The sequence below is a fragment of the Microcaecilia unicolor genome, chromosome 12 (assembly GCF_901765095.1).
Source record: "Microcaecilia unicolor chromosome 12, aMicUni1.1, whole genome shotgun sequence".
Lineage (NCBI taxonomy): Eukaryota > Metazoa > Chordata > Amphibia > Gymnophiona > Siphonopidae > Microcaecilia > Microcaecilia unicolor.
In genome coordinates, this window is record NC_044042.1 from 22,707,608 (window position 1) to 22,733,494 (window position 25,887).

General features: G+C 45.3%; 1 protein-coding gene across 4 annotated transcripts in view; it reads left to right on the forward strand.

The window, feature by feature from the left end:
* Positions 1-2,512: 2,512 nt before the first annotated feature.
* Positions 2,513-25,887, forward strand: part of LOC115482037 (receptor-type tyrosine-protein phosphatase V-like) — a 92,127-nt gene continuing 68,752 nt past the window's right edge. For all 4 annotated transcript variants that reach the window (XM_030221585.1, XM_030221588.1, XM_030221587.1 and 1 more), the window contains exons 1-9: positions 2,513-2,595; positions 2,802-2,943; positions 6,120-6,177; positions 7,936-8,202; positions 10,228-10,503; positions 11,347-11,619; positions 14,130-14,396; positions 18,301-18,576; positions 23,067-23,336. In XM_030221585.1, the coding sequence (XP_030077445.1) occupies positions 2,872-2,943; positions 6,120-6,177; positions 7,936-8,202; positions 10,228-10,503; positions 11,347-11,619; positions 14,130-14,396; positions 18,301-18,576; positions 23,067-23,336 (1,759 nt within the window). In that variant the 5' untranslated portion in view covers positions 2,513-2,595; positions 2,802-2,871. The remainder of the gene's footprint in view (positions 2,596-2,801; positions 2,944-6,119; positions 6,178-7,935; positions 8,203-10,227; positions 10,504-11,346; positions 11,620-14,129; positions 14,397-18,300; positions 18,577-23,066; positions 23,337-25,887) is intronic.

Below are 25,887 nucleotides of genomic sequence, written 5' to 3' on the forward strand. Positions count from 1 at the left end.
TCCCCAAGCCTCTTATACGGGGCACCTATGCTTACCACCACCTCAGTGGGTGGTGGTAAGGGCTCCTCCCCTCCCGAAATAATGGCCATGTGGCAAGTGCTTTACTTGCCGCATGGCTATTTCCTGCAGCAAAGAGAGATTTCCCTTTTACCTGCTGCGGTAAAAGGGGGCCTCGGTGCACAGGCCCCCTTTTGCCGCAGCTTGGTAAAAAGGGCCCTTAAACTAGTGAAATTAGGTGCTAACAACCAATTATTGGAGTTAATTGGAGTTGATTGACACTTAACTGTAATTGGGAGTGATGCACGCATCTCCCCGTACCCTATTCTGTAACATATGCACCTACATTCATAATGCACAACTCAAAAGGGGGCGTGGCCACGGGAGGGGCATGAGCAGAAATTAAGCACACTGCCAGCAGATGGGAAGGGGGCAGGGGGGGGGGGGGGTTGCTTCCCTGCAGTATTAAACACAAAAGGATAGATTTGTGGTACCAGTCATCAAAGGTTTCAGTGCAGGCTGTTGCCCTATCGCTTGGATTGGAAAGATTCAGCATCCAGACTGCCATCCCTTAAGGGATTTCCTTGGGAAATCTAAACATCAGTGGAAGACTGTACAGGCAAGTTGACACACATTCCCAGGCATGCAGAACAAGTTTTGGAAAAGGAGAAAGAGGATCTTGCCAGGTTCTTGTGACCTGAATTGGCCACAGTTGGAAATAGGATGCTGGGCTTGATGGACCTTCAGTCTGTCCCAGTATGGGAATACTTATGTACTTATCATTACCATAAACCATTAAAAAAATGTAACCAATAAAATACACCTGGACAATTTGAAATTAGTCCTGGGTGGGGCAAATTTTGTACAGGCAATTAGCTGTTCTCTGGCCTGCTGTTTCTTGCAGGCTTAGGTATTAGCATTGTAGACAGAGGCTGTCAGGGTAGAGGGAAGGGACCATTTAAACTGGAGTGCTCCATGGAATGCTGGTAAACCGTCATTCTAAGCCATGCTTGGTAATTATCTTATTTGGAAATAAGTCTGTCCCTTTCTTGTTTAGCATTGCAAGGCATCCTTTCTGTAATTTCAAAGTTAAATTTAGCTTTTTTTTTTTTTTGTACATTGGTGAGCAGGGTAGAGCTGGTTACTCCCCCTGGCTTCAGCATTTCAAAATCTGAATTTGCCTTGTGCTGTCAAAACCTCAATAAACATTCTGAGACCAAAAGAAATGATGTGGCTCAGGTCCCCTGGTGGGGACTCTCCACTTGGGTTCACAAAGAGGCTTAGTTTTTTTAGGATATGTACAATGAGTAGTCATCAGCTTTCACAGCCTGCATATGTCTTGAGGACCGGGCTGGAGTACCCCTGGGGTAATATTTGCTTGGCATGCAAAGGTAAGTGGATTCAAAGTGTAGTAACAGCAAGAAAGTTCTAACAGGGAGTTTCCCATTGGAGGATGGGAGATACCATGAAATTACTGTACTTCCAAAGGAAGTCATTCCCCTCCTATCCGCTCTGCCCCCCCCCCCCCCCAACTAGTGCTGCTGGGCAGTCCCCAGCGTTGATTCCTCCCTTACCAGCCCTTCACCCCTCCAGCTAGTGCAGCCCTACCAATATTGAGTCCCCTTCTATTTTCACTACCCCCACCCCCCACCAAAGTAGTGCAGTCCTATATTCCTCAGCAGTCATCATTCCCTCTTACCAGCCCGTCCACTCCCCCTCCCCCCACCCCAAGTAGTGCCCTTCTAAAACTCTCCAGCCTTTGATTTCTTTGGCAAGATTTGCAGCACAAAGAAGATTACTGTGCAGAAATACAATCTCTTTGTATGAAAAGGCTCTTTTTTCAGTGAGAAAGTCATTCATTTCCTTGTACTGGTTACCCAGAGCCTAGACCGTTTGCAGTTCCTGAGGACCGTGGATCAAGGAAAAATCAAACGTCCATTTAGTTAAAAGGTGCTGATTCTTGGGCAGAATTCACATATCCGAGAGTTTCTGAGCCAAGGGTGGAAAATAATGCCATTTAAGCATTGCATGGCTTTTTTTTTTTTTTTACTCTATTTTTGTTCCTTTAAAAAAATGTACAAAGAACAAAAAAGCAAGCGAAGGCTTCAACTATTGCAACAAAAAATGGAAATATTATCCTAGCCCACTTTGGGTTTCCTGTTTGGTGGAATCAGGCATATATTTAGATTTTTGCTTTTTACACATTTTTCACTGCAAGAGCGGGTCTGCCCTACTTGTCCTGAGTCCCCTCTGCTGTTATCCATTTTGGGTGGGCAATCAGAGCTCGGTAGCTTGGCAGCCCCCCCCCCCCCCCCCCCCCCCGTGAACCATGCCATAGTTTGCCCGCTGGCACGACCTGAAATAGCCTCCCTTCCCAAAATGTTTCGCACTGGCCCTATAATCGAGTCTCATCTTCCCAATGAATCATCTGCTCCGATCTGAGAACACCTCCTCTCCTCCCCTTCCCTCCCCTCCGGGCCTTCCCTCCCTGTCCTCCTTCCCTTAGCAGTGCTGATTGCCAGTACCGAAGCCCTGGCAGAGCAGCTCCCGTCTGAAATCCACATCTGCAGCTGGAAGACAGAGGAAGGGGAACTGCTGGTACAAAAAAAGCCCCCCCCCCTCCCTCACAGGCAGAAACAACCTCTCTCCCCCACGCACACTCCTACCTACTCCCTCACCCCCAGGACGCACGCGGCTCCCAAGCCCAGCTGTTTGCAACATCTGCAGCAGAGGCTGGAGAGGCAGCTTCCCCGCACACTGATGTCATGTTATGCCTTCTGAAGCTTAAAACATGTGTTTTGCAGATCTCTGCTGCACCGAGGATCGCAACTGAGGTATCGGCGGGCCCGGATCTCTGCATTTCTTTCAACACTTATGAAGAAGCTGCTGCTGGTTTGCTTTCTGAGGGCTCTGCTTCTTTGGATCCCGGGAGTCAGATTGGTGCAGGTAAGCTGCTCTCGTCTTGTTAAAAATGCCAGCTGCTCCCAGCTGGATTCTGTCTGTACTTCAGACCAAAGAAGATCCCAAACTTTCCAGCCTTTTCTAACACATTTTCGCTCCTTGCTTTCTTTCTTCGGGACATTGGAAATGCCTTCACAGCTGGACTAAATTATCTCTGTCTGCAATTATGTTTTCTGGCTGGCTCCCTTGTCTCTCTTTTGAAATTAGAGATTGGTCTCTGCAGGGATCATAGGCGTGGTTTGGGGGGGACGTTTGTTGTGGGTGCAATTGCTGAATTGGTCCCCCTCCCACACTGCAAATAGGACTTCCTTCCCCCCCCCCCTTGGTCTCCCTTTCCCCCTCCCCCAAACTAAGCAGGCGAACCACAGTCTATGGAAAAGCCATATTCGTACAAGAACGAAACTGTGGGGCTGAGCAGCTAAAGCTTGGGGAGGGAATACTGTGTGGCCCAAAGAAATACATCTAGCTTACAGGGTACAAAGGAACAGCATTAGAGTTTGCATGATGTAAGCCATTCTTAGAGCAAAGTTGTTGGGAGCTTTCATCCAGTAGGACATCTTTGTGGTTGGCTGGGGTTGGGAGGTGCTAATAAACAAAGCCCCCTGCACTCTTCCCCCAAGATTCCTAGTGGGTGACGCTGTGTGGGCAGATGTTGGTTAGGTCCTGGCCCTGGTGGCTTACCTCATTCCACTGCCTATGCTCTCATACACCACCTGATGGTGTATTTTGATGCCTGCGGTGCTTATTTTTTTTTTGTTTTGTTACATTTGTACCCTGCACTTTCCCACTCATGGCAGGCTCAATGCGGCTTACATGGGGCAATGGAAGGTTAAGTGACTTGCCCAGAGTCACAAGGAGCTACCTGTGCCTGAAGTGGGAATCGAACTCAGTTGCTCAGTTCCCCGCACATTCCATGTAGAAGTCGGCCCTTGCAGATCACCAATGTGGCCGCGCAGGCTTCTGCTTCTGTGAGTCTGACGTCCTGCACGTACGTGCAGGACGTCAGGCTCACAGAAACAGAAGCCTGCGCAGCCTTCTACATGGAATGTTGCTAGTGGAATAGCAACATTCCATGTAGAATCTCCAATAGTAGCAACATTCCATAGAATCTCCAATAGTATCTATTTTATTTTTGTTACATTTGTACCCTGCGCTTTCCCACTCATGGCAGGCTCAATGCGGCTTACATGGGGCAATGGAGGGTTAAGTGACTTGCCCAGAGTCGCAAGGAGCTGCCTGTGCCTGAAGTGGGAATTGAACTCAGTTCCCCAGAACCAGAGTCTACCACCCTAACCACTAGGCCACTCCTCCACTTTCAAGCGGAAGCAGGACTACAGCTCCCACAATGCACGCTAGGTTGTAGAAATAGCCAGAAGTCTCTCTCTAGAGCCTTGGTCTTCATCTGTCAATGATCTTCTTCATAAAGCATATGGGGATAGACTTAAAGCTCTCAATATGTGTTTTATTTTATTTTATTTTATTTATTTATTTATTTATTTATGCATTTTTGTATCCCACTGTTATCCAAAGACAGGTTTCGGTTCAAAGTGGCTTACAATTTACATTCTGGTTGGAATTTACAATTAGGAAGCGGAAGGACATCGATAGCTCATTTATGTAGTTATAGAATTTTTTGAAGATTTTCAGTTCTTTTCTGAACTGAACATAGTTGGTGATGCTTCTCCTGACCTTCGGTATTGAGTTCCACCACTTGGAACCCAGGTAACTAAATCCGGTGTAGATGGTTTTGTAAGTTATGTTTCTGCAGTTGGGTAGTGAAGACCAAGGGTCTAGAGATTGGAATCATAAAGCAGCTCTGGAGTATCAGTGGACAACAGACTGAAGCTTTGGTGAAAGTTTAAGAAATGATTTAAATCTGCTGATGGTTTAAGCATAGTTTCCCAATGTTGCTCTGCTCCTTGGGTCAACTTCAGCAGGGTCAGTTGACCCCCTTGTGGCAGCCTTACCCATGAAAGGTCTTTAAGGAAGGGTAATTGCATGAATTGTACAGCGCTATGCACACTGACGGTGCTGTATAAAAGGTTACCAGTAATCTCCGTGCGTGATACAGTGATGGGTTCATAACCTGTCGTGTGGTAGCGTATTGTGAAGCTTCCTAGGAAAACCTTCACAGCGCAATTTGCTACTAAGGGGGATATTCGGCTGCTTTTGAGTCAATGGGTAGGAGATTCTCTCCCGGACTTCTGGCATTGGAGAAATAGATTACATGAGTTGATGTTATTTGAGTGGCGGGCGGTAAGAGGTTCTCCCAAAAGGAGAAGAGGCTTTTTGGACATTTGGGGCCCATATATTCAATCGCTACATACTCAGGGAAGAAATATGGTAGTTAATTCCCTTTGATATGGGATGGGGTAGATCTTTGGATTCCTGGTAGATTATGGGTAAGGATGACACCTTCACAGGGAGGGGGGGAGTTAGGAGGGGAGGGGAGTAAATGGTGATTTTGTAGGCTTATGTAACAGTGGGAGAGGGTAATGATATATTTTTTTTTGGGGGGGAGAGAGTAGTTTTGGTTGTATAGGGGGAATTGAGAATTGTTATAATACTTGGAATTAAGTGTGGGTAGGGTAAGGGGGGTGGGAAATGTAAAAATGTATGATGGTAGATCGGGGATCTTGTTACTTACTGGTTTGTTATGATTCTGTGTTGGTAATACATTGAGACTGCTGATTGTTACGCTGACTTTACTATCAACAAAAACATTGGAAAATAAATAAAAAATAATGGCATAGGAATTTCATGACCATCACATGTGTTATGCATTAGTTTGTTGGCAGAAGAAGACCTCTTGGCTTACCCTATCTGCCCAGTTGTTCTAGCCTACCACATCTCTGCAGACCCCTCTTGTTCTCTGCTTGCCTTTAGTTCTGCCCCCTGTGTCTTGTCTGTCTGCGAACTCTTGACGGTGAAAAGCAAATCCTCGTCAGCCATGGTACAGCTCTGCTGTCCAGTGCCTTTGTGGTTAAATGGAAGGCTTCAGTTCCTAGTGTTGTTAATGTAGCATCTTTGTGAGCCCCTGGAAAGAAAATATTTTTGAGTTCTGAACCTATTTTGTTGGTTGGGCATTTTACCAGCGCAAAGCGTTATTTTCTGCAGAATGCAGAGTGAAGTGTGCCATTCTCTGAATCTTCTTTCCTTAGGCCAATGAATGCTACAACAATGCAACCTCACAAGAAGCTGATGAGGGAGGAGAAACAGGTAACACTACTTTTATTTCTGTTTACCATCCTTGTGATACTTTTTACTTTGCTCTTGTAACTTAACAATACAACATGGCCAGTTATTAATGCAAACATCTGAAACCCTTTTGGTCTAACCATGGGTTGAAAACTCCCTAACAAACCAGCTAGAGAGCCTTCCTTAGACAAATTACATTTTTCTTGGGTGCCATTATGGATCCACTAAACCTTCCACAGCTGAGACCTTTCTACGTATTCACTGAAAGTTGTTGTTTATTGGTCAATCGAGTGCAGTATAAACTTATAGGAGTAAATTCAAGAAAGGTTCCGACAGTTAAGTGCCAAACTATGTTGCACTAAGCGCAAATTCTGTAACGGCAATCAAACGCATCATTGCCATTCTAAAATACTAATGTCAGCCACCATTTATAGACCAGCATTTAGGCGTGAGCATTTTCAACATGTCAATCGCAGGCATAAATGTTCGCATTTAAATACAGCAGTTGTGTGCATAAATAGCATTATTCTATAAAGTTAATGTGTAAATGCTGGACACACCCCTGCCCCGCCCATAGGTACACCCTCTTGCAGTTACACATGATAGACATTGCATGCTAACCTTATAGAATAGAGACTAAACTAAATGCATAAGTGTAAATTAGTTATTTATTTATTTATATTATGCTCACAGCTTTTTCAGTATTTCCTTAAGGTGAGTTATATTCAGGTACTCTGGATATTTCTCTGTCCCAGGAGGGCTCACAATCTAAGTCTGTACCTGAGGAAATGGAGGGTTAAGTGACTTGCCCAAGATCACAAGGAGCAGCAGCGGGATTTGAACCGGGCATCTCTGGTTGTCAAGACCAGTGCTCTAACCACTAGGTCACTCCTCCACTCTAGGCTCTAGGGCCAATCAACAGCAATTAAAGCCAATTATTGATTGTTAGCACAAATTGTGGCCTAATTAATGGTATCAGGTGCATAACTGCTAAGTATTCTATAACTTACCCCTCCCCCCCCAAATATTCAGCCAGCAGTGGTCAGTGTTTTTTGATCGTCACCAGCTAAATTATCTCCTGATATTCAGTGCTGGATCATGTCCAGGCACCAGCACTTAATACCAGGGGATAATTGTGGGCGGGTAGGCTGCTGGAGCTTATGCGGGCCCAGCTGATATTCAGCCAACCCCGCATAAGAAAGATATGTGGGCCTCGGCTGAATATCGGGCCGGGACCCACATTAAAATAAATTTTTTTCCCCTCCCACTGCCCCTAACAAAAGCCCCCTTGGATGTCCCTCTCCATGAATATCTCTGCTCCACCCCCCCAGGCAGCCCCCCCAACAACCCCCCCCCCCCCCCGCGAGCAGGCTCATCCCACCCCCACCTCCTGGTCAGGATAGGATCCTCCCCCAGGGCCTACCTGACCTCCCTGGTGGGACCTCGGCAGGGGTAGGTGACGGCGGTAGGCAGGGGAGGGTTGACGGCGGTAGGGGGGAGGGTTGAATGTGGTGGGGGGGAGGATTGACGGCGGTAGGGGTGGGGCGGCAGCCGGGGGGGGCTATAATGTGCCCCCTCACTCTAGCCCCTGCCCCCCCTACCGCCGAACCTCAGATACGCCCCTGAGGAGATGCTTCCTTCTCACTCCACGTTCCGCGTTCCAAGCTGTAACAAGAAAAGCTCAGGTACTATTTCAGATTTCTGCTGCATCTTGTCCTTGAGTATGTTAGAACAAGTTCAGTTTGTAACAATTTTGTGGGTTTCTGTTTCTTATTGTAGCTCAGTGGCTGAACCTGACCATCAGTAACTTGGACAGCACTGACAGTCTTTTGATAACATGGAAGAGGCCGGTGTTGGATGTTCTGGGATATTATGTCATCCTTTCTGAACTCAATAGTGACACAGTGCTAAAGAATAAGTCTGTTTCACTAAGCACAACCAGTTTCCAGTTTGACGCCCTGGCTCCAGGTACCGGTTACAGTGCTGAAGTCACCGCTCGCTTTGAATGCTCCAGGACGGTCTCCCAAACTGTTACTGAATGGACAAGTAAGTGTTCTGAATACATCAGGAATTGTAGACAGTAATACATTTAAAAGGAATCGGAGAAAATATTTCTTCACGCAACGTGTGATTAAACTCTGGAATTTTGTTGCCAGAGAATGTAGTAAAAGCTTAGCGGGGTTTAAAAAAGGTTTGGATGGCTTCCTAAAGGAAAAGTCCATAGACCATTATTAAAATGGACTTGGGGAAAATCCACTGCTTATTTCTAGAATAAGAAGCATAAAATGTATTGTACTGTTTTGGAACCTTCCAGGTATTTGTGACCTGGTTTGGCCACTGTTGGAAATAGGATGCTGGGCTTGATGGACCTTCGGTCTGTCCCAGTATGGCAATACTTATGTACTTATGACTTGTGACACTGGTTATCCCCAAGGATGTGGTCTAAAAGATCAAGGATGTGCTAAAAGATCAACCCGAACATACCTCAACCTCCACTTCCCTAATTGCAAGGGCGTGAAATACAAGACGCTACACGCGTCAACCTTTTCACACATGAGCACGCAGCTTTGGAATACACTGCCGCGCAACCTAAGAACGATTTACGAACAAGCTTCCTTCCGCAAATCATTGAAGACCCACCTGTTTGAAACAATCTACGGAAAGAGCCAAAACACATAGAGTCCACACTCACTGATCATTAATGCATCATACATCCACTTCTGACCCTCATCCCCCGTAATTCCACATCACTCATACATTTACTCACAGAAATATGTACACCATATGTCTTTGTGTCTTAATACTGCCCTTTAAGCTTCCCATTGTCTCTTTCCAATGTTTCAATGTTGATGTCCCATTGTTATATTCCTAACGATACTTCGATGGTCTCGCATAACCTGTACAATGTAACCCATAACCAAGTTGTACAATTGTATTTCCATTATTCATATCTTATTGTAAGCCACACTGAACCCGCAAAGAGGTGGGAAAATGTGGGATACAAATGCAATAAATAAATAAATAAATAGTGAAGGTTAGCAACTGATACAACTGACTTTTTTTTTTTTTTAAGGACAGTGCAATCCAGTTCTGGTTTAGCCCCCATAATTCATTAACTTGCAGCTCCGTCTTTTCACAGAGAGATGCAATGACATACAACCAAGACTGGTTTGACCTTTTAAACTGAACTGATGGTATCAGTTTCTTTCAATGTTCAGATAACGTGGGGCCGCAAAATATTCACCCAGTGTCAAATCTGTTAGAGAGATGATTGAGAGAACAGACCAGTGGCGTAGCCACAGATGGGCCTGGGTGGGCCAGGGCCCACCCACTTAGGGCACAGGGCCACCCAACAGTAGCACACGTTTAGCAGTAGCTGGTGGGAATCCCAAGCTCCACCAGCTGAAGACTTCCGCCTGATGGTAACGAAAACACTACTCTCCATGATACCGGCATCTGCGCATACTCAGTTTTCAGCGCATGCCTGCTGCAGACTGCCAAAGTGGGAAGAAGTGTTTTTCTGCCAGCTGAGATATTTTTATGGTGGTGGTTAGTGGGGGGTGGGGGAGACAACTTGGTGCCCACCCACTTCTTGCCCAGGCCCACCCAAAATCTCTTGTCTGGCTACGCCCCTGAAACAGACCTGCAGCAATCGATGGAACAGTGTGAGACAACTGAATGGTGGGATGGGAAGCGGGAAGGTTTCTGGGCCTTTCATAGTCTGGCAACCTTTACTAGTCTCCAGGTTCGATGACCATCAGGGCTACTTGGCTAAAGGATCAGATAAGGAGTTGGTCCTTTTGGATTTAAGCACTGTGTCTGAGGCTACTATCCCTTAGTTGTTACAAAAATTGATGATGGAGGGGATTGGGGGGGGAGGGGGACCAACGGCACTTATGTGGTCAGTGTTTATTCTGAGTACTACAATAAAGAAGATTTACTTAAGAATTGAGAGTCTACTGGTAAAGCTTCTACTTGGGGATGGTTTATGCTGGCTGTTTAAGCTACACTATACTTAGAACAGTACAGTTATCATGTTTATGGAATTTGCACCGTGTCTGTTACTCCTAGGACCTTCGCCTCTTTCAGAGGTACACCTCCAGAACCCCAGCTCCATCTCTACCTCTGCTGTTATCGCAGCCTGGGTGGATTCGTCAGGAGCAGAATGGTATCACCTGACCCTGTATAACATGCTCTCTGGTGCGTTCAACCAAGCTGTGTCTGCTGGAAGGGGAACCTCTAATCACACCTTTCAGAACTTGAGCTCAGGCACTCCATTCTGTCTACGGATCAACGCAAGTGCTGGACCCTACCAGATAGTGGGACCTAATGCTACTGCCTGGACAGGTAAGAGTTGAGCTCTGATACCTCCTGTGGACAGCACACAACTTTGGCACCTCCACTTCCCTTGCAGCCACACTGCTTGCTGAGGCCTTGAGTCAAACTAAGGGTCACCTGCTCTCTTCAGCACTTACTCCTAGGTGAGAGAGCTGTGGAAACGCACACGCATGATCTCTTAAAGGGGCACTGTTCAGCCCGTGATGGTAAGCGGCTTATGAGCTGCTCACCACCGAGGGCTGAGTTAACTCCAGATATTCAGTGCCAAGGCATGTCTGGCCCCTGGCATTGAATAATTGGGTTAGTGCGGCAACTCAGAAGTTAACCGCATACCGGCCAATATCAGCCTGGTCCGCAGGACACATCCCGCCAGTCTACAGTGAATAGGCATGAGATAGATTGGCATATACCGCCTCCATTCTATGTGAATGTAAGTCATGCATATTCATTGTGAGTATCCTGAAAATCTGACTGATTGTGTGTGTATCAAGGACTGGGTTGAGAACCTATGAATTAGAGCTTATATTTAGAAAGTAATTTTTACGCATTTAGTTATGATACACTCAAAATGCATTGGGTGGTATTAAGGTGCCTTTTCGAGGAGATGGCATGATGAGATAGAGCTGGTCCATGGTCTGCTGATACAGACTTCTGAGAGAGTAACCTTTATCTTTTCCTTCTATTCATCTTTTTTAGTAGTTTCTTTTACCTGCAGGCCTCTTTAAAAGCTTTCAAATGCTTTATTGGCTGGACCTACAGCCCCTCTATCATTTGTAGAAACACATCACACACTTTGCCACAAGCTCTGTGGGATTGCCGAAACCTTCAATGGAATCTGTTTGCTTTCCCTAGCCCCACTGTCACCTACAAATGTGAGTCTGAGAAACACTGGAGAGGCCAAGTCCCTGCTAGTCCACTGGCAGAAATCATCAGGCTGGCGGGAAAAATACCAGGTGACCCTGCACAAAGTGGACTCTGGAATGTTAGCTAAGAACCTGTCCGCAGGAATGGATATGACCCACCTGGAATTACTGGACCTAGTCCCTGGAACCCAATATGTAGTCCAGGTTACAGCAATTGCCGGACCTTACAGAGCATTATCCCAGGAAGCAAAAGCATGGACGTGTAAGTAACCCAGACCTCCAGGGCCACCAGCAGGCTCCATGTTACATGAAGAGGCTGAGCCAGGCCTGGTTTTGTCCCAGAGCAAGCCTGGACTTGTAGATCCAATTTCTGCTAGAAAAGCACAGACTAAAAAGTCCGTGGATGCAAGGAGCTGAAACAGGGCCTATGTCACAGTAGCATACCAAGGGCAGGGTGATGGGGGCGGTCCACCCTGGATGCAGGCAGCAAGGGAGTGCACGGAGCAGTCACGTGGCTACTGGCTTCACCAGTTCCCTGCCCTCTCTGATGTTACTTCCTCTTCCGGGGCAGGGGACTGGCGGAGCCAACAGCTGAAAGACTGCTCTGTCCACCCCCAGGTGGTGAAGATGATGTGCTTCAGAAGAGGGGGAGGTGGGTGATGTGCCACGAGGGGAGGGGGTGATGCACTGAGAGGGGTGTGTGATATGCCAAGGGGGGGGGGGGGTGTAGCGGCGACCCGCCCCAGATGGCAGCAAACTTAGGTACACCACTGCTTTGTCAGGTATATTGGGGGCTAAAACCAGGACTGGCTCAGATTGTCCTTGATGACCTGGAGTCATTTGGCAGCCAGATGTGCAGTAGATAAATCTCCCGGATTCTATAAAGTTGTATGTTCAAATTTCTGACTAGCTTACAAGTTTGCACACAAGTTATCAAATAGTGTCAGTTGTGTGCCTAACATAATTGTAACTAATTTTGTAGTTGCACGCTTGACTGCATTTAGACAGTATTCTGTAAACTTACCAGTCGATATTCAGCTGGTGGCGGACAGTGTTTTTTTTTCTCCACCGCCAGTGCTAAAACCGGAAATTCAGCACCAGGCCCTTTGTGGGCTTTGGCATTGAATTTCCAGTTTTTTTAAACATCTGGCTAGCGTATGCCCAGTTAAGACAATATTCAGACTTAACCGGCCATGGGCTAGCACATAAAGATAGGACAGCTATTTATGTGGTCCCGTTTATGTTAATCAGACTCCTCCCCCCCTGAAACGCCTCTGGAACATCCCCGATGTAGCTGGCTTCCACTTCAGCACTAACCGGTCGTTTTCAGCGCCACTAACCAAATGCTGTTGAAAATGGCTGGCTAGCCGCATGCAAGCGAGTTAACTGGTCAGCGGCCATTCCCAGCTGGTTAACTCACTTTGAATAGTGGCTGGTCTGTGGCTAAACACTATAGCATGTGGCTACAAAAGGGGTGAGTCAGGGGCATGCCTTGCAGTTGCGTGCATAAGTTATAGAATACAATGATTTATGTGGGCAACTGCCAGTTGTAGGTGAGACCATTTATACCAGCTTTTGACATGGTGTGAGTGCTTGCATCTAAAATTCGGTGCACTCATGCCAACTTATGCTCTATTACAGTGATTTCATGTGCAATTAAGTACATAAGTACATAGGTATTGCCATACTGGGACAGACCGAAGGTCCATGAAGCCCAGCATCCATGGCTGCCGAGAGACTAGGCTGGGCCCAGGGCAAGGCCCCGCCGCTGCCGCCCCCCGCGGTCTCACCTGCCTGCCTCCACGGCTCCGGGCCCCCTTCATTCAAAGCAGCAGTCGCAGATCACGTCTTTTCTGGCCTTCCCATCCTGTGTTCCGCCCTCGTCTGATGTAACTTCCGGTTTCCGCGAGAGCGGGACACAGGGAGGGAAGGCCAGAAGAGACACGGAGGCAGGCAGGCAGGTGAGACTGGGGACTGCAGCGCTGGCGGCCTGACCCCGGTATCAGGCCCCACTTGGAGGCCCGGGCCTGTGGAATTTTGCCCCCTCCACTGCCCCCCCTCTCGGGGGCCTGCCAGCATCCTGTTTCCAACAGTGACCAATCCAGGTCACAAGTACCTGGCAAGAATCCAGGTCAGTACAATACATTTTATGCTGCTTATACTAGAAATAAGCAGTGAATTTTCCCCAAGTCCATGTTAATAATGGTCTATGGACTTGTCCTTTAGAAAGCCATCTAAACCTTTTTTTTAACCCCGCTAAACTAACTGCTTTTACTAAATTCTCTGGCAATGAATTCGAGTTTAATTACACATTGAGTGAAGAAATATTTTCTCCAATTCATTTTAAATTTACTACTTTGTAGCTCCATTGCATGCCCCCTAGTCCTAGTATTTTTGGAAAGAGTAAACAGTCGATTCAAGTCTACCTGTTCCACTCCATTGCCATTGTAGAATAGGCGCTTAGGGCTAGATTCTATATATGGTGCCCAAAAAATCGGCACTGAAAAAAGAGCTATTCTATAAGCCACGCTTAACTTTAAGTGAGGTTTATAGAATAGTGCTTATGCCCGGGAATCCTGCCAGGTACTTTTGACCTGGATTGGCCACTGCTGGAAACAGAATACTGGGCTTGATGGGCCTTTGGTCTATCCCAGTATGGCAACTCCTATGTTCTTATGAGAAACAGGAAGACTATATGGCCTTTTGAGATTGAATTGTAATTTAAAATCTGTCTTCTTTTTTTTTTTTTTTGGGGGGGGGGGTAAATTCCAGCTCCTGTGGTACCATCTCGTGTGAGTTTGACTAATCATGGCAGTGCGTCTGTGTTACACGCCCACTGGGATGAGGCATCAGGAGGGAATTACATTACCACCCTCTACACCGTGGACCCTTTCAGGATTATAGAGAATGGCTCATTAGTGAGAGGCTTCACCAATCTTACATATGAAGAGCTGGCTCCAGGAACACATTATGGTTTTCAGATTCAAACCGTGGCTGGGCCCTTCATCTCCTCTCCTCAAAATGTCACCGCCTGGACCTGTAAGTACCGCTAACGCTCTATAGCAGTTGGCATTGTGAAGTTAATGGATGTGGGCCATGCTGCACTTTCTGTCAAAGGTAGACCATGGGTGCAATTTGCAGTAATAAGTCAATATAATTTTATGTATTTATTTATTGCATTTGTATCCCACATTTTCCCACCTCTTTGCAGGCTCAATGTGGCTTACAATACATCATGAATAATGGAAATACATGATAAGATAGATATTTAGTATTACAGACAGATCTTGGGTGACATGATTATGATAAGACAAGATAGTAGTCTAACAAGCAGATATACTGTCTTTTCTGGATACTTGTGGAGAGATTTAAATTTGTTGGTCTTTGTGGTATGCCTTGTTAAAGAGATGGGTCTTCAGTAGTTTGCGGAAGTTAGTAAGTTCATAGTTCGTTTTTAAATTGTTTTTAAATCATTGAATAATGATTTGTGCAGGAGGGGGAACTGTGTATTAAGGACATTACTGCATTAAGTCCGGGACTCCGGGTTCTGTGAATATTTTCACCTATTTATTATTCCAGCACCCTAAACTAGGGTGCTTCATAGCAAACTACATGTGCGAAAAATGAGCCCCTGCGGGTCTAGTTTTCATCTAAGTAAGTTCCTGAGGCAACAGGAAACAAAGAGGTTTGGCAAGGTCAAAATGAGTTTCAGCAAGAGAAGCAGGATTTGAACTTGGGTCTCCTGTCACAATGAGATCTCTCTTCAGCATTTATTGTAGGTGTTGATGATGCTAAATTGGTTCCTCTCCCCACACTGCCAATATGACTTCCTTACCCTTTGCCCCTTCCCCTTCCCCTTCCCCTGAGAATAAGTACCCATACTGCCGGGTACTTCCAGATGACCCGGACTGGCCAATGTTGGACACAGGATTTTGGGCTTGCTGGACCATCGGTCTGATTTGACACCTCTGGCCCTGCCTATTTATTTATGTTAAAAATGTATACATTGCTTATTACCTAGGCGATTTAGAGAAACAACAACCGTACATGCATAGGCGGTCGGTGGGGAGGCTAAAGGGGGCGGGGTTAGGGGTGGGGCCAGGGGTGGAGCTTAAATCCATAATTGTCTGATAACACACAGAAAAAAAAAATAAAAATAAAAGTCACAATACCTTTTATTAAATTTAGATATTAGATATGTATCATATGTCAAAGAATAAAGTGGTTGCTCAAAGCATATTCTAAGCACAATCGCTCAACTGCAAAGCACTATGCACAACTTTGTGCAAAAACGCACCCAGAAACTTACTGTACCATAAATATTACACTGGGCAGAACCTAATACACCAATATACCACCCATACGGAAAATGCAGACCGTCAACAATATGAAACAAGGGATCATATCATCACAATTCTCATGTAGAGGCACAAAACACCCTAATTCATGTTTAATGTGGGATAAAATGCCATAAATAAGGAAATAAATATAAGCTTTTAATGTTGAGCACCTGATTCTTAAAGTGGACATATTCCAAACACTATAATGAAAATAAAATGATCTTTTCTACCTTTGTTGTCTGGTTGTCCGATTCTGCTGCTATCTGTTCTCAGTGCAGGTCAGGAAGTCATCCTCGTTAAATATCTCCCTGGCAACCCAGCCAACCCCCCCTCCCCCTGCTCTCCCAGCAGTAAGATAAACAAACCATAAACCAATTTCTACAACAGGACAAGGCTAGAGGGCTTTCACTGCAGCTCCTGCTGTGAGGATGAAGGTAAATCAACAACTTAAACCTCTCAGAGCACAGCAGGGGAGGCTTAGCCTTTCCAAGCCTCTTATACCAGGCGCCTATGCGTACACGATAAAAACATACAAAAAAACCTGAAAACTAACTAACATAACATCCGTTATAAACCAGCTGCAAACAAGAAACAAAAATACTGCTTGTTATGTTTTAAAAGCCATAGCAAGCTACTTCTATATAAAGTCCTACCAACAAAGTACGTACCTTCCTGACAAGATGCACACACTTAAGCCAACTGGCGTTTAAAAAAGGCTTTTCATGCAAGAACGCGACCACACGTGCTAAAAGGACTTTTATCCCAATTATGTATTACAGGGGTGGGCAACCACAGTCCTCAAGGGCCACAACCCAGTTAGGTTTTATTTTTTTTTATTTTTACACATATACAATTATTTCAAGGAATTACACTTGATTGGAAAGTGTTATTTTCTCAAATTAACATACAAAAATAATGTAAGTTCCATTTAATTCAAACACTCAAGTCCACGTTAAATAGAGAGACATCCTTAGTGTAGGAGGATTAAAGGAATAAAGAACTAAATTCTTTTTAAAGAAATATAACACCTAGGAGACATTTAAACAAGGTTAATTCTATTTCGCTCCTTCAATTCTTTTAGATGTTACAAACGACGTTAATTGTGATGGGTCAATGAAAACATATTTATGTGAATTATAACATACTATGCATTCACAAGGAAATCGAAGGTAAAATGCAGCGCCTAGCCGTAATACTTCTGGTTTCAATATCAAAAATTGTTTACGTTTTTTTGTGTGTTTCTTTCGAAACATCTGGAAATAATGATATCTTTAATCCTAGAAACATTTTGTCCTTGTGTTTAAAAAAACATTTTAAACAACCATTGTTTGTCTGGCAATAAATCGGCTGTGGCTACCAAAGTTGCCGCATTTGCTTGTTCAGTATCAGATGTTACCAGAAGATTTGTAACATCCAAAGGTTCTTGTTGTTGTTGTGATGCTCTTGTAGTTTTGAAGGCACATAATAAACTTGAGTAAGAGGTGGTAGATTTGTCTCTGTTATCTCCAAAACTTCTTTAAGATACCGTTGTAACCTATCCAATGGGTTTATCATTTTGACTCTTGGAAAATTTATAAATCTTAAATTGTATCTTCGCGTATGGTTCTCATAAATTTCCGTTTTATTTCTAAAGTTTGTACTATCTTTCAAATTAGCAATTTGAATATTCTCCACATTTATAACTTTTTCTTCCACCTTATTAACCCTTTCAGAACAAGATTTAATTTCAGTTTCATTTTTTTTCCACCACTTTTTCAATTACTTTAACTTTTTGAGATAATACGTTTGTTTGTTGATGTTGATATCGCACCATTTTAGCGACCAGGTCCCATAAAAAGTCAAGAGTTACCTCAGATGGTTTCTCTAAAATCATTAGAGACATATCTAATAAAAAACAGTTAGGTTTTTAAGATTTCCACAATGAGTATGCATGCGATCTGTTTGCGGACAGTGGAAGCAGTACATGCAAACCAATCTCATACATGTTCATTGTGGAAATCTTGAAATCCCTACTCCCCTTCCCGTGCGCTCAGATCCATGGATAAATCCTTCTTATCTGTTCCCTTCTCCACTACTGCCAACTCCAGACCGCTCCTTCTGTCTCGCTGCACCCTACGCCTGGAATAAACTTCCTGAGCCCCTACGTCTTGCCCCATCCTTGATCATCTTTAAATCTAGATTGAAAGCCCACCTCTTTAACATTGCTTTTGACTTGTAACTACTTGTAACCTCTCGCTTCTACCTCCCCTCCTCTCCTCTTTCCTCTACACATTAATTGATTTGCTTGCTTTATTATTTTTTGTCTATTAGATTGTAAGCTCTTTGAGCAGGGACTGTCTTTCTTCTATGTTTGTGCAGTGCTGCGTACGCTTTGTAGCACTATATAAATGCTAAATAGTAGTAGTAAATAGTAGTAGTAGTAGTAGTAGGGTTGTGGCCCTCAAGGACCGTGATTGCCTACTCCTGATGTATTAAATACAACAGATCTTTGAGTGGTGGTGGTGGTGGTGGTGGTGGGGGGGGGGGGGGGGGGGGAACATGGAATAAGACTAATGGGCTTGCTTGCGTTCTGGATGAGTTACCGGTCCTTTCTGGTTTTGTAGATCCTTTACCTCCGGCAGCACTGAGCCTCCAGAACAAGCAGAGCAGCACTTCACTGTGGGCATCCTGGAGCCAGCCCACAGCTGGTCCCATGCCCCATTATGCCGCCTCCCTCTTTGAAGCCACATCAACAATACCACTAAAAAATATGACTGTAAGTCAAGGATCTACCAATGTCACATTTGAGGGCTTGATCCCAGGTCGTCAATATACCATTCAGATGTCTGCTGTTGCTGGTCCTTACAGATCCTTTGAACAAACAGCCTCGAACTGGACATGTGAGTATCTGGATGTGTTGTGAGTTTCAAGCCGATGAGGGGAGAGAGTAAAATTAACCCACCTGGTTAGCTGAAGAATTCCTCATTTAGGAGGAATCAAATCTTTCTTGATGCCAACATTGAGAGACCAGGCAGTTCCATGTGCATGGAGACAGGTAGAGCCAGTTCTGGTTTTACTCCATGCATATTGTTCATGCCTGAAATCCTCCAATCCCCCCACCCAAACTAGCAAACCCCTTCTGATCCCTCTCTCCCCTGAAATGACCCCCCAACATCAGTTTCCCCTAAATCCCCCCCCCCCCCCCAGCTTGCCATCACCGTAGGCTCTACCCTCAGCCTACCTGGTATCCCTGATGGCAGCCATTTTCTGGAAGCCACCGCTAGGGGCTGGAGCAAGTGGGCTTTGCTTCTGCCACCAAGCCCCCACTGGACCACCAGGTAGGACTGAGGAGGGCCTATGGTGATAGGCTGGGGGGCGGGGAGGTTGGGGTGATGTTACCAGGGGTTGTTTTTGTGGGGGGGGGGGGGGGGGAAGCAGGGCTGGTGTTAGACGTTTAAGGGCCCAGGGCAGAAATTGGGAAAGGGGCCCCAAAGCTGGTCTTCAGCTTATGCCTTCTTCAGCTTGTGGCAGGTTTGGGGGTCCCCTGTAGTATAATAAAAAGCCTATTATCCACAAAATAAATAACCACGACCACTGAGTCCCCCAGCAACAGCAGAGCAACTGACTACTTTTTTCAAACAAAAAATAGTTAAAATCAGAGAAGGAGTACTCAAATTAAAAATCAACCTTGAAGATATTCACGAAAAACAGTCAGAAACACATACAGGAATAGCCACTAACAGAATCTGGTCTTCCTTCCAACTACCAACCCATGACACAGTAAAGCATTACCTCCTAAAATACTCAACTTCACAATGCATACTAGACCCTTGTCCTAGTTACCTTATGAAGGAAGCTCCTAATATATTCATTAATCCAGTGGCGTTCCTAGGGGGGCTGACACCCGGGGCGGGGATGCAGTGCCCCCCCCCGGAACAGCGCGACGCCCCCCCGGCAAAAGAACTCCCGATCCCCCGCGAAAGAACCCCCCCCCACCCCCGGGTACACGCCGCTGGGGGGGGGGGGGGTGCCGCGCGCCTGCCGGCTCTTCGTTTTCATGCTCCCTCTGCCCCGGAACAGGAAGTAACCTGTTCCAGGGCAAAGGGAGCATGAAAATGAAGAGCCGGCAGGCGCGCGGCACCCCCCCAGCGGCATGCACCTGGGGCGGACCGCCCCCACCGCCCCCCCCCCTTGGTACGCCACTGCATTAATCTGCATCAGCACCATATCTCCTTCCTACTATTCCACTTTCCCTGATAATAAAGGCTCTATTATACTCAGTGGCATTCCTGGGGGGGCTGACACCTAGGGCGGATCGCCGATGCGCCCCGCCCCCTGGGTGCAGCGCCCCCCCGAAACAGCGCGACGCCCCCCCAGCGAAAGAACCCCCCCCATGTGCAGCGCGATCCCCCGGCAAAAGAACCCCCCCTCCCGGGTGCACGCCGCTGGGGGGTGGGTGCCGCGCGCCTGCCGACTCTTCGTTTTCATGCTCCCTTTGCCCCGGAACAGGCAGAGGGAGCATGAAAACGAAGAGCCGGCAGGCGCACGGCACCCCCCCACCGGCGTGCACCCGGGGCGGACCGCCCCCACCGCCCCCCCCCCTTGGTACGCCACTGATTATACTAATACCAATATCAAAAAATTATTCTATCACCATAACTGATGTAACAAACTGCAGACCAGAAGCCTCTTTTCCTTTAATGATAAAGGCGATGAAAGGAATAGTAGCAGCACAAATTATAGACTACCTTTCACATTTCTCCCTACTACACAAATCGCATTCGGGTTTCAGACCATGCTACAGCACCGAGACTGTCCTTACTACCCTAGTATCACATAACGGAAAGGAAATTAGCATAGGGTCTAAGATCTTAATAGTACAGTTCGATATGTCTAGTGCAATCAATGTAGTAGATCATAATATCCTACTAAATATAGTAGACAACTTTGGCATATGTGGCACAGTCCACAAATGGTTTCAAGGAGTCCTGAAACCAAGATCTTACAAAGTGAAAATGAAAGGAACCTTACAGCGGTGTACCAAGGGCGGGGCGGTGGGGGCGGTCCACCTCGGGTGCACGCTGCTGGAGGGGTGCAGAGAGCAGCCGCACACCTGTCAGCTCCGCTGGTTCCCTGCTCCCTCTGCCCCGGAACAGGTTACTTCCTGTTCCGGGGCAGAGGGAGCAGGGAGCCAGCGGAGCCGAAAGCCGTGCGGCTGCGCCCAGCAGCTAAGAATGCTCCCGGGGGGGGGGGGGTTTGATGCGCCTGGGGGGTGTCATTGCGCCGGGGGGGGGGGGGGGAGGGTGTCATGCTGCACCTGGGGGGGGGGGGGCGCATCAGCGATCCGCCCTGGGTGGCAGCCGACCTAGGATCGTCACTGGAACCTTATCCTCTCCTTGGTCACCGGACTGTGGCATCCCTCTCGGCTCTCCACTATCGCCCTTTCTGTTTAATGTAATGATGTCACTACTAGGTAACAGACTAGAAACAGCAGGATTCAAAACATTCATATATGCTGAAGATGTTACCATATACATAACCAGTGGCATACCAAGGGGGGGGGGCGGGGGGGGGCGGTCCTCCCCGGGTGCACGCCGCTGGGGGGTGCTGCGGCGCGCGCCTGCTCCGAGGTCGCTAAACTTCGTCGCTCGTTCGCTGCAGCTCCCTCTGCCCCGGAACAGGTTACTTCCTGTTCCGGGGCAGAGGGAGCTGCAGCGAAGCGAAGTTTAGCGAACTCAGAGCAGGCGCATGCCACGGCACCCCCCCCTCCCCAGCGGCGTACACCCGGTGGGGGGGGTGTCATTTCGCCGGAGGGGGGGAGGTGTCATTTAGCGGGGGGGGGGGGGGTGCTGCACCCGGGGGGGGGGGGGGTGCATCGGCGCTCCGCCCCGGGTGCCATCCAGGCCAGGAACGCCACTGTACATAACCTTCAAAAAGAACATTCAAGATATCTTACAAAAGGCAAAACTCGGCTTAAATTTGATGGAAACCTGGGCCTCAGAATCCAAACTAAAGCTAAATAAAGAAAAAACTAAAGTCATGGTTATTACCAACCTATTTGACCAAAATGACTACAACAGTTACACAATTGACAACACTTCATTCCCCACTGACAATCATCTGAAAATTCTAGGTATAATTATAGACAAGCATTTAACATTTGATACTCAAGTTTCCTCAGTAATCACAAAATTTTTCAGGTCTTTTTGGAATCTAAAAAGGGTCAGACCCTATTTCTTATCAGAAACATTCAGACTATTGGTACAATCATTAACATCATCCCAATTCGATTATTGTAAATGCCATATATGTTGAAAAAACGCCACAAACAGCTCAAAACACTGCAGCCAGGTTCATATACGAAATCTCTCATTGTGAAAGTGCCTCCCCTTAATCAAATTACATTGGCTTCCCATCAAAGCGAGAATCACCTTCAAATTATCTACATTTATCTTTCAAATCCTAAGTGGCACAGCTCCAGACTCTATGGTACAATTAACAAACTTACCTCAAAGAAACACTAAATAAGAAGCTATCTCAGACTACACCTCCCAAATTGCAAAAATGTGATCTACAAAACTGTCCACTCTGCAGACTTCACTTACCTAGGAACCAAATGGTGGAACTCCTTGCCACCCAAAATAAGAAATATACAAGAATATACTAGATTCCGCAAAATCCTCAAATCATTCCTATTCAAACAAACCCTCACAAAGAACAACCGTATCTCAAACAACTAATTATTACCTGAATTGGTTATTACTCTATTTACCATTAACTTTCTCTTTGCTTCATGTACAATTTCTCATTCATAATAGATTTTCTAAATGTTAAACATCCATAGCTATACCAGCATGTTTATGATGCTGTATTGTAAAATTGGATTCTTACAACAAATTACTTTCTTATGCATTACTCTTGGTTATGTATCCAATACTGTTTATTGTGAGCCACATTGAACTCAAACTTGTTTGGGATAATTTGGGATATACATGTCACAAATAAATAATTGTACTGTTTGTCAACCCCTAATGCCGTCTCTGGGGGGAGGGGGATCGGAAAGGGCCTGCTGGTTCAGGTTAAGGGATTGGAGGATTTTAACATTATGCATGTCCCGGTCGATATTCAGCTGGGGCCCACATAACTGTCTTATACGGGCCCCGACTGAATATCAGCTGAGACCCACATAAGCTCTGTTGGCTAGGACACCCAAAATTAGCACCATTGGAAAGCTGGAAAATATTTTCCAGATCTGTAAAGTAATTGTGCTTTTTACATGACATGTTGTGTTCCAGTGCATTTTATCTTTTTTCTCTGTGTTTTGTTGATTATTTAGTATGGTCTTTGCACGGTGAATGAATTTAGTTATGTAACTGTCTTAACATTTTAGATCCTCTCGCTCCATCTAAAGTGATGCTTACTAATGAAGGGAAGACCTCCAGCCTCTATGCATCATGGGACAGGGCACCAGGAGATCGAGATGAGTATTTCCTCCAGCTTTTCAGCATGGGCCACCAGATGGAAAAAAATATATCATTGGGAGGGAGTCAACAGAATTGTACTATAGATGGGCTTCAACCGGGACAACGATATATCCTGCAGGTGACTGCTGTGGCCGGCCCTTATTGGTCATCTTCAAAAACAGTCACAGAGTGGACAAGTGAGTACTTACCAGATTCTCTTGGCTTTTGCTTTTAACTCTAGCACTAGGCATAATTCTGGCAATTAATAAGGATGGGCTGTCATTTCAATGTGGGGGTTTTTTTCTGTTCTGATAAAGAATGCATACTATTTGCAAAAAAAGGCGTATTCTTTTGGAAATTCTGCACACTCTTTCCCAGCAGTGTACACATATGGAAACCATCACACATGCATGAGTGTGCGCATGTGTGCACTATTTGCAGAGGGCGCACTCTTGCTCCTGTACTGACAAAATGGCTAAAGAAAATTGAATAAAAAGAAAATTCCCATAAATGACATAAGAACCAACATGAAATTACAATTTTCTGGATTCCCATCTTTAGTAATTAAGAGTGTGATAACACAGCAGTGTAAGGAGGCAGATATTAGAGGAGTAGGTCATTTGAGAGGATGACATTTTGTTGGACAAAAGGTTGGCTTATCTCCAATGAAGGTGACATCCTTATAGTTGGAGATTCTTCTTGCCCTGCTTTTACAGAGACTATCTCATATTTTTATCTCATAGTTACCTTTTTGTCTTTCTGTTGTTCTGCAAAATGCTTCACTTGGTCCATTGCATTTGATTGAGTTTGCAAGAATGTCCTTCTTTTTCAGCACATGGTTCCCATAATGTCCTCTACGACACCTTTTGGAAGTTGACTAGTCTCATTTGGAACTTTGTGAAACATGTCTGTAGATTAAGAGCATCCATGTGTCTGTCTTCCTTTTTTTTTTTTGGAGCTGCGTTAGGCATGGATTCCTGTAGGCCATCCTTGTGAATATACTGATCCCTTCAGTCCTGGGATCATCAGGGGCAACTAACCAATTTTTGGTCATATTGGATGATACTGTTCCCATGAACAGAAAAAGCAGAAGCTGCCATCAGACCCACGGAATGAATCATAGTTCATGCTGATGTTTGTGGGCTGTATGCAGTCTGCCAACTATCATGTCTTTTTTTCATTTATCAGTCACTAGTTTAGCCTGCTTTCACTGCTAGAACTAGAATGGCAAACACCATAAGACTGCCATGCTGGGTCAAACCTTTGGTTGATCGAGTCCAGCATCCTGTCTCTGACAGTGGCCACCCTGGGCTACATTGAAATATCCACCATATTCTATTGGGAAGATCCATATCATATTGCCAGAAATAAGAAGTGAGGATCCCATTATCCTGTGGCAACAAATATAAAACAGAGTGCTACATAAAATTTAAATATGAAACCTTCTGAAAGACTGAGGGGGGAAGATCTCAACATGGGCTACTGTTAAGTTGGGTTATTTTACTGTTTACTTGGGTTATTAGTAACTGAGTATCATTGCATAAAATGAGATCTGTGGTAAAATAAATAGCTTGAGCTAGTGATAAAATAACCCATCTTAGCAGTAGCCCACATTGATAACTTCCCCCACCCCCCCACCTTAGTGTGAAGAGTTTCAGTCTCTGGTAACCAGAGCTGAGATTGTGATGTCATAATGCCTCATTCCACCAATGCCTAAGAGCCAACTTCATCAGTGATGTCACAATGGCTTGATTGCCCTATACTTGACTCACTTTTATTACATATAGCAGTGATTTTGATTTTGAGATATTTCCTTTTCCTTTAATTAAGGGGGCAAGTTATCAGTATAGGCTACCGTTAAGAAGTGTTATTTTACTGTTAACCCCAGTTATTAGTAACTAGGTCTTATTGCATAAAATGGAACCAGTGGTAAAATAATCCATTTTAACAGTAGCCCACAGTAACCAGAGTTGAGATTGTGATGTCATAATACCCCATTCCACCAATGCCTAAGAGCCAAACTCATCAGTGATGTCACATTGGTTTGATTGCTCTATACTTAACTCACTTTTATTACATATAGCAGGGATTTTGATTTCTAGAGATATTTCTTTTTTCTTTAATTAAGGGGGGAAGTTATCAGCATAGGCTACTGTTAAGACGTGTTGTTAACCCCAGTTATTAGTAACTAGGTCTCATTGCATAAAATGGAACCAGTGGTAAAATAATCCATCTTAACAGTAGCCCACGTTGATAACTTTCCCCCTTAGTGTGAAGTCTCAGTCTCTGATAACCAGAGCTGAGATTGTGATGTCATAATACCCCATTCCACCAATGCCTAAGAGCCAAACTCATCAATGATGTCACAATGGCTTGATTGCTCTATACTTGACTCACTTTTATTACATATACAGTGATTTCTATTTCTAGAGACATTTCTTTTTCCTTTAATTAAGGGGGAAGTTATTAACATGGGCTTCCATTAAGTTGGGTTATTTTACAGTTAACTCCAGTTATTAGTAACTGATGTCATTGCATAAAATGGGATCTATGCTAAAATAGCTCAAGTTGTGGTAAAATAAAATGTCTTAACAGTAATCCACATTGACAACGTGATTCCTGACTTGCTTTCTCCACAATTCATGGGCTTTCTTCAGATTGCCCTCTAATGCTGCTAAGGCCTTTGAGGAATCTGCTCTATGAGGGTGGGAGACACCAAAAAATGCAGGTAATATTTACTGCTTATGC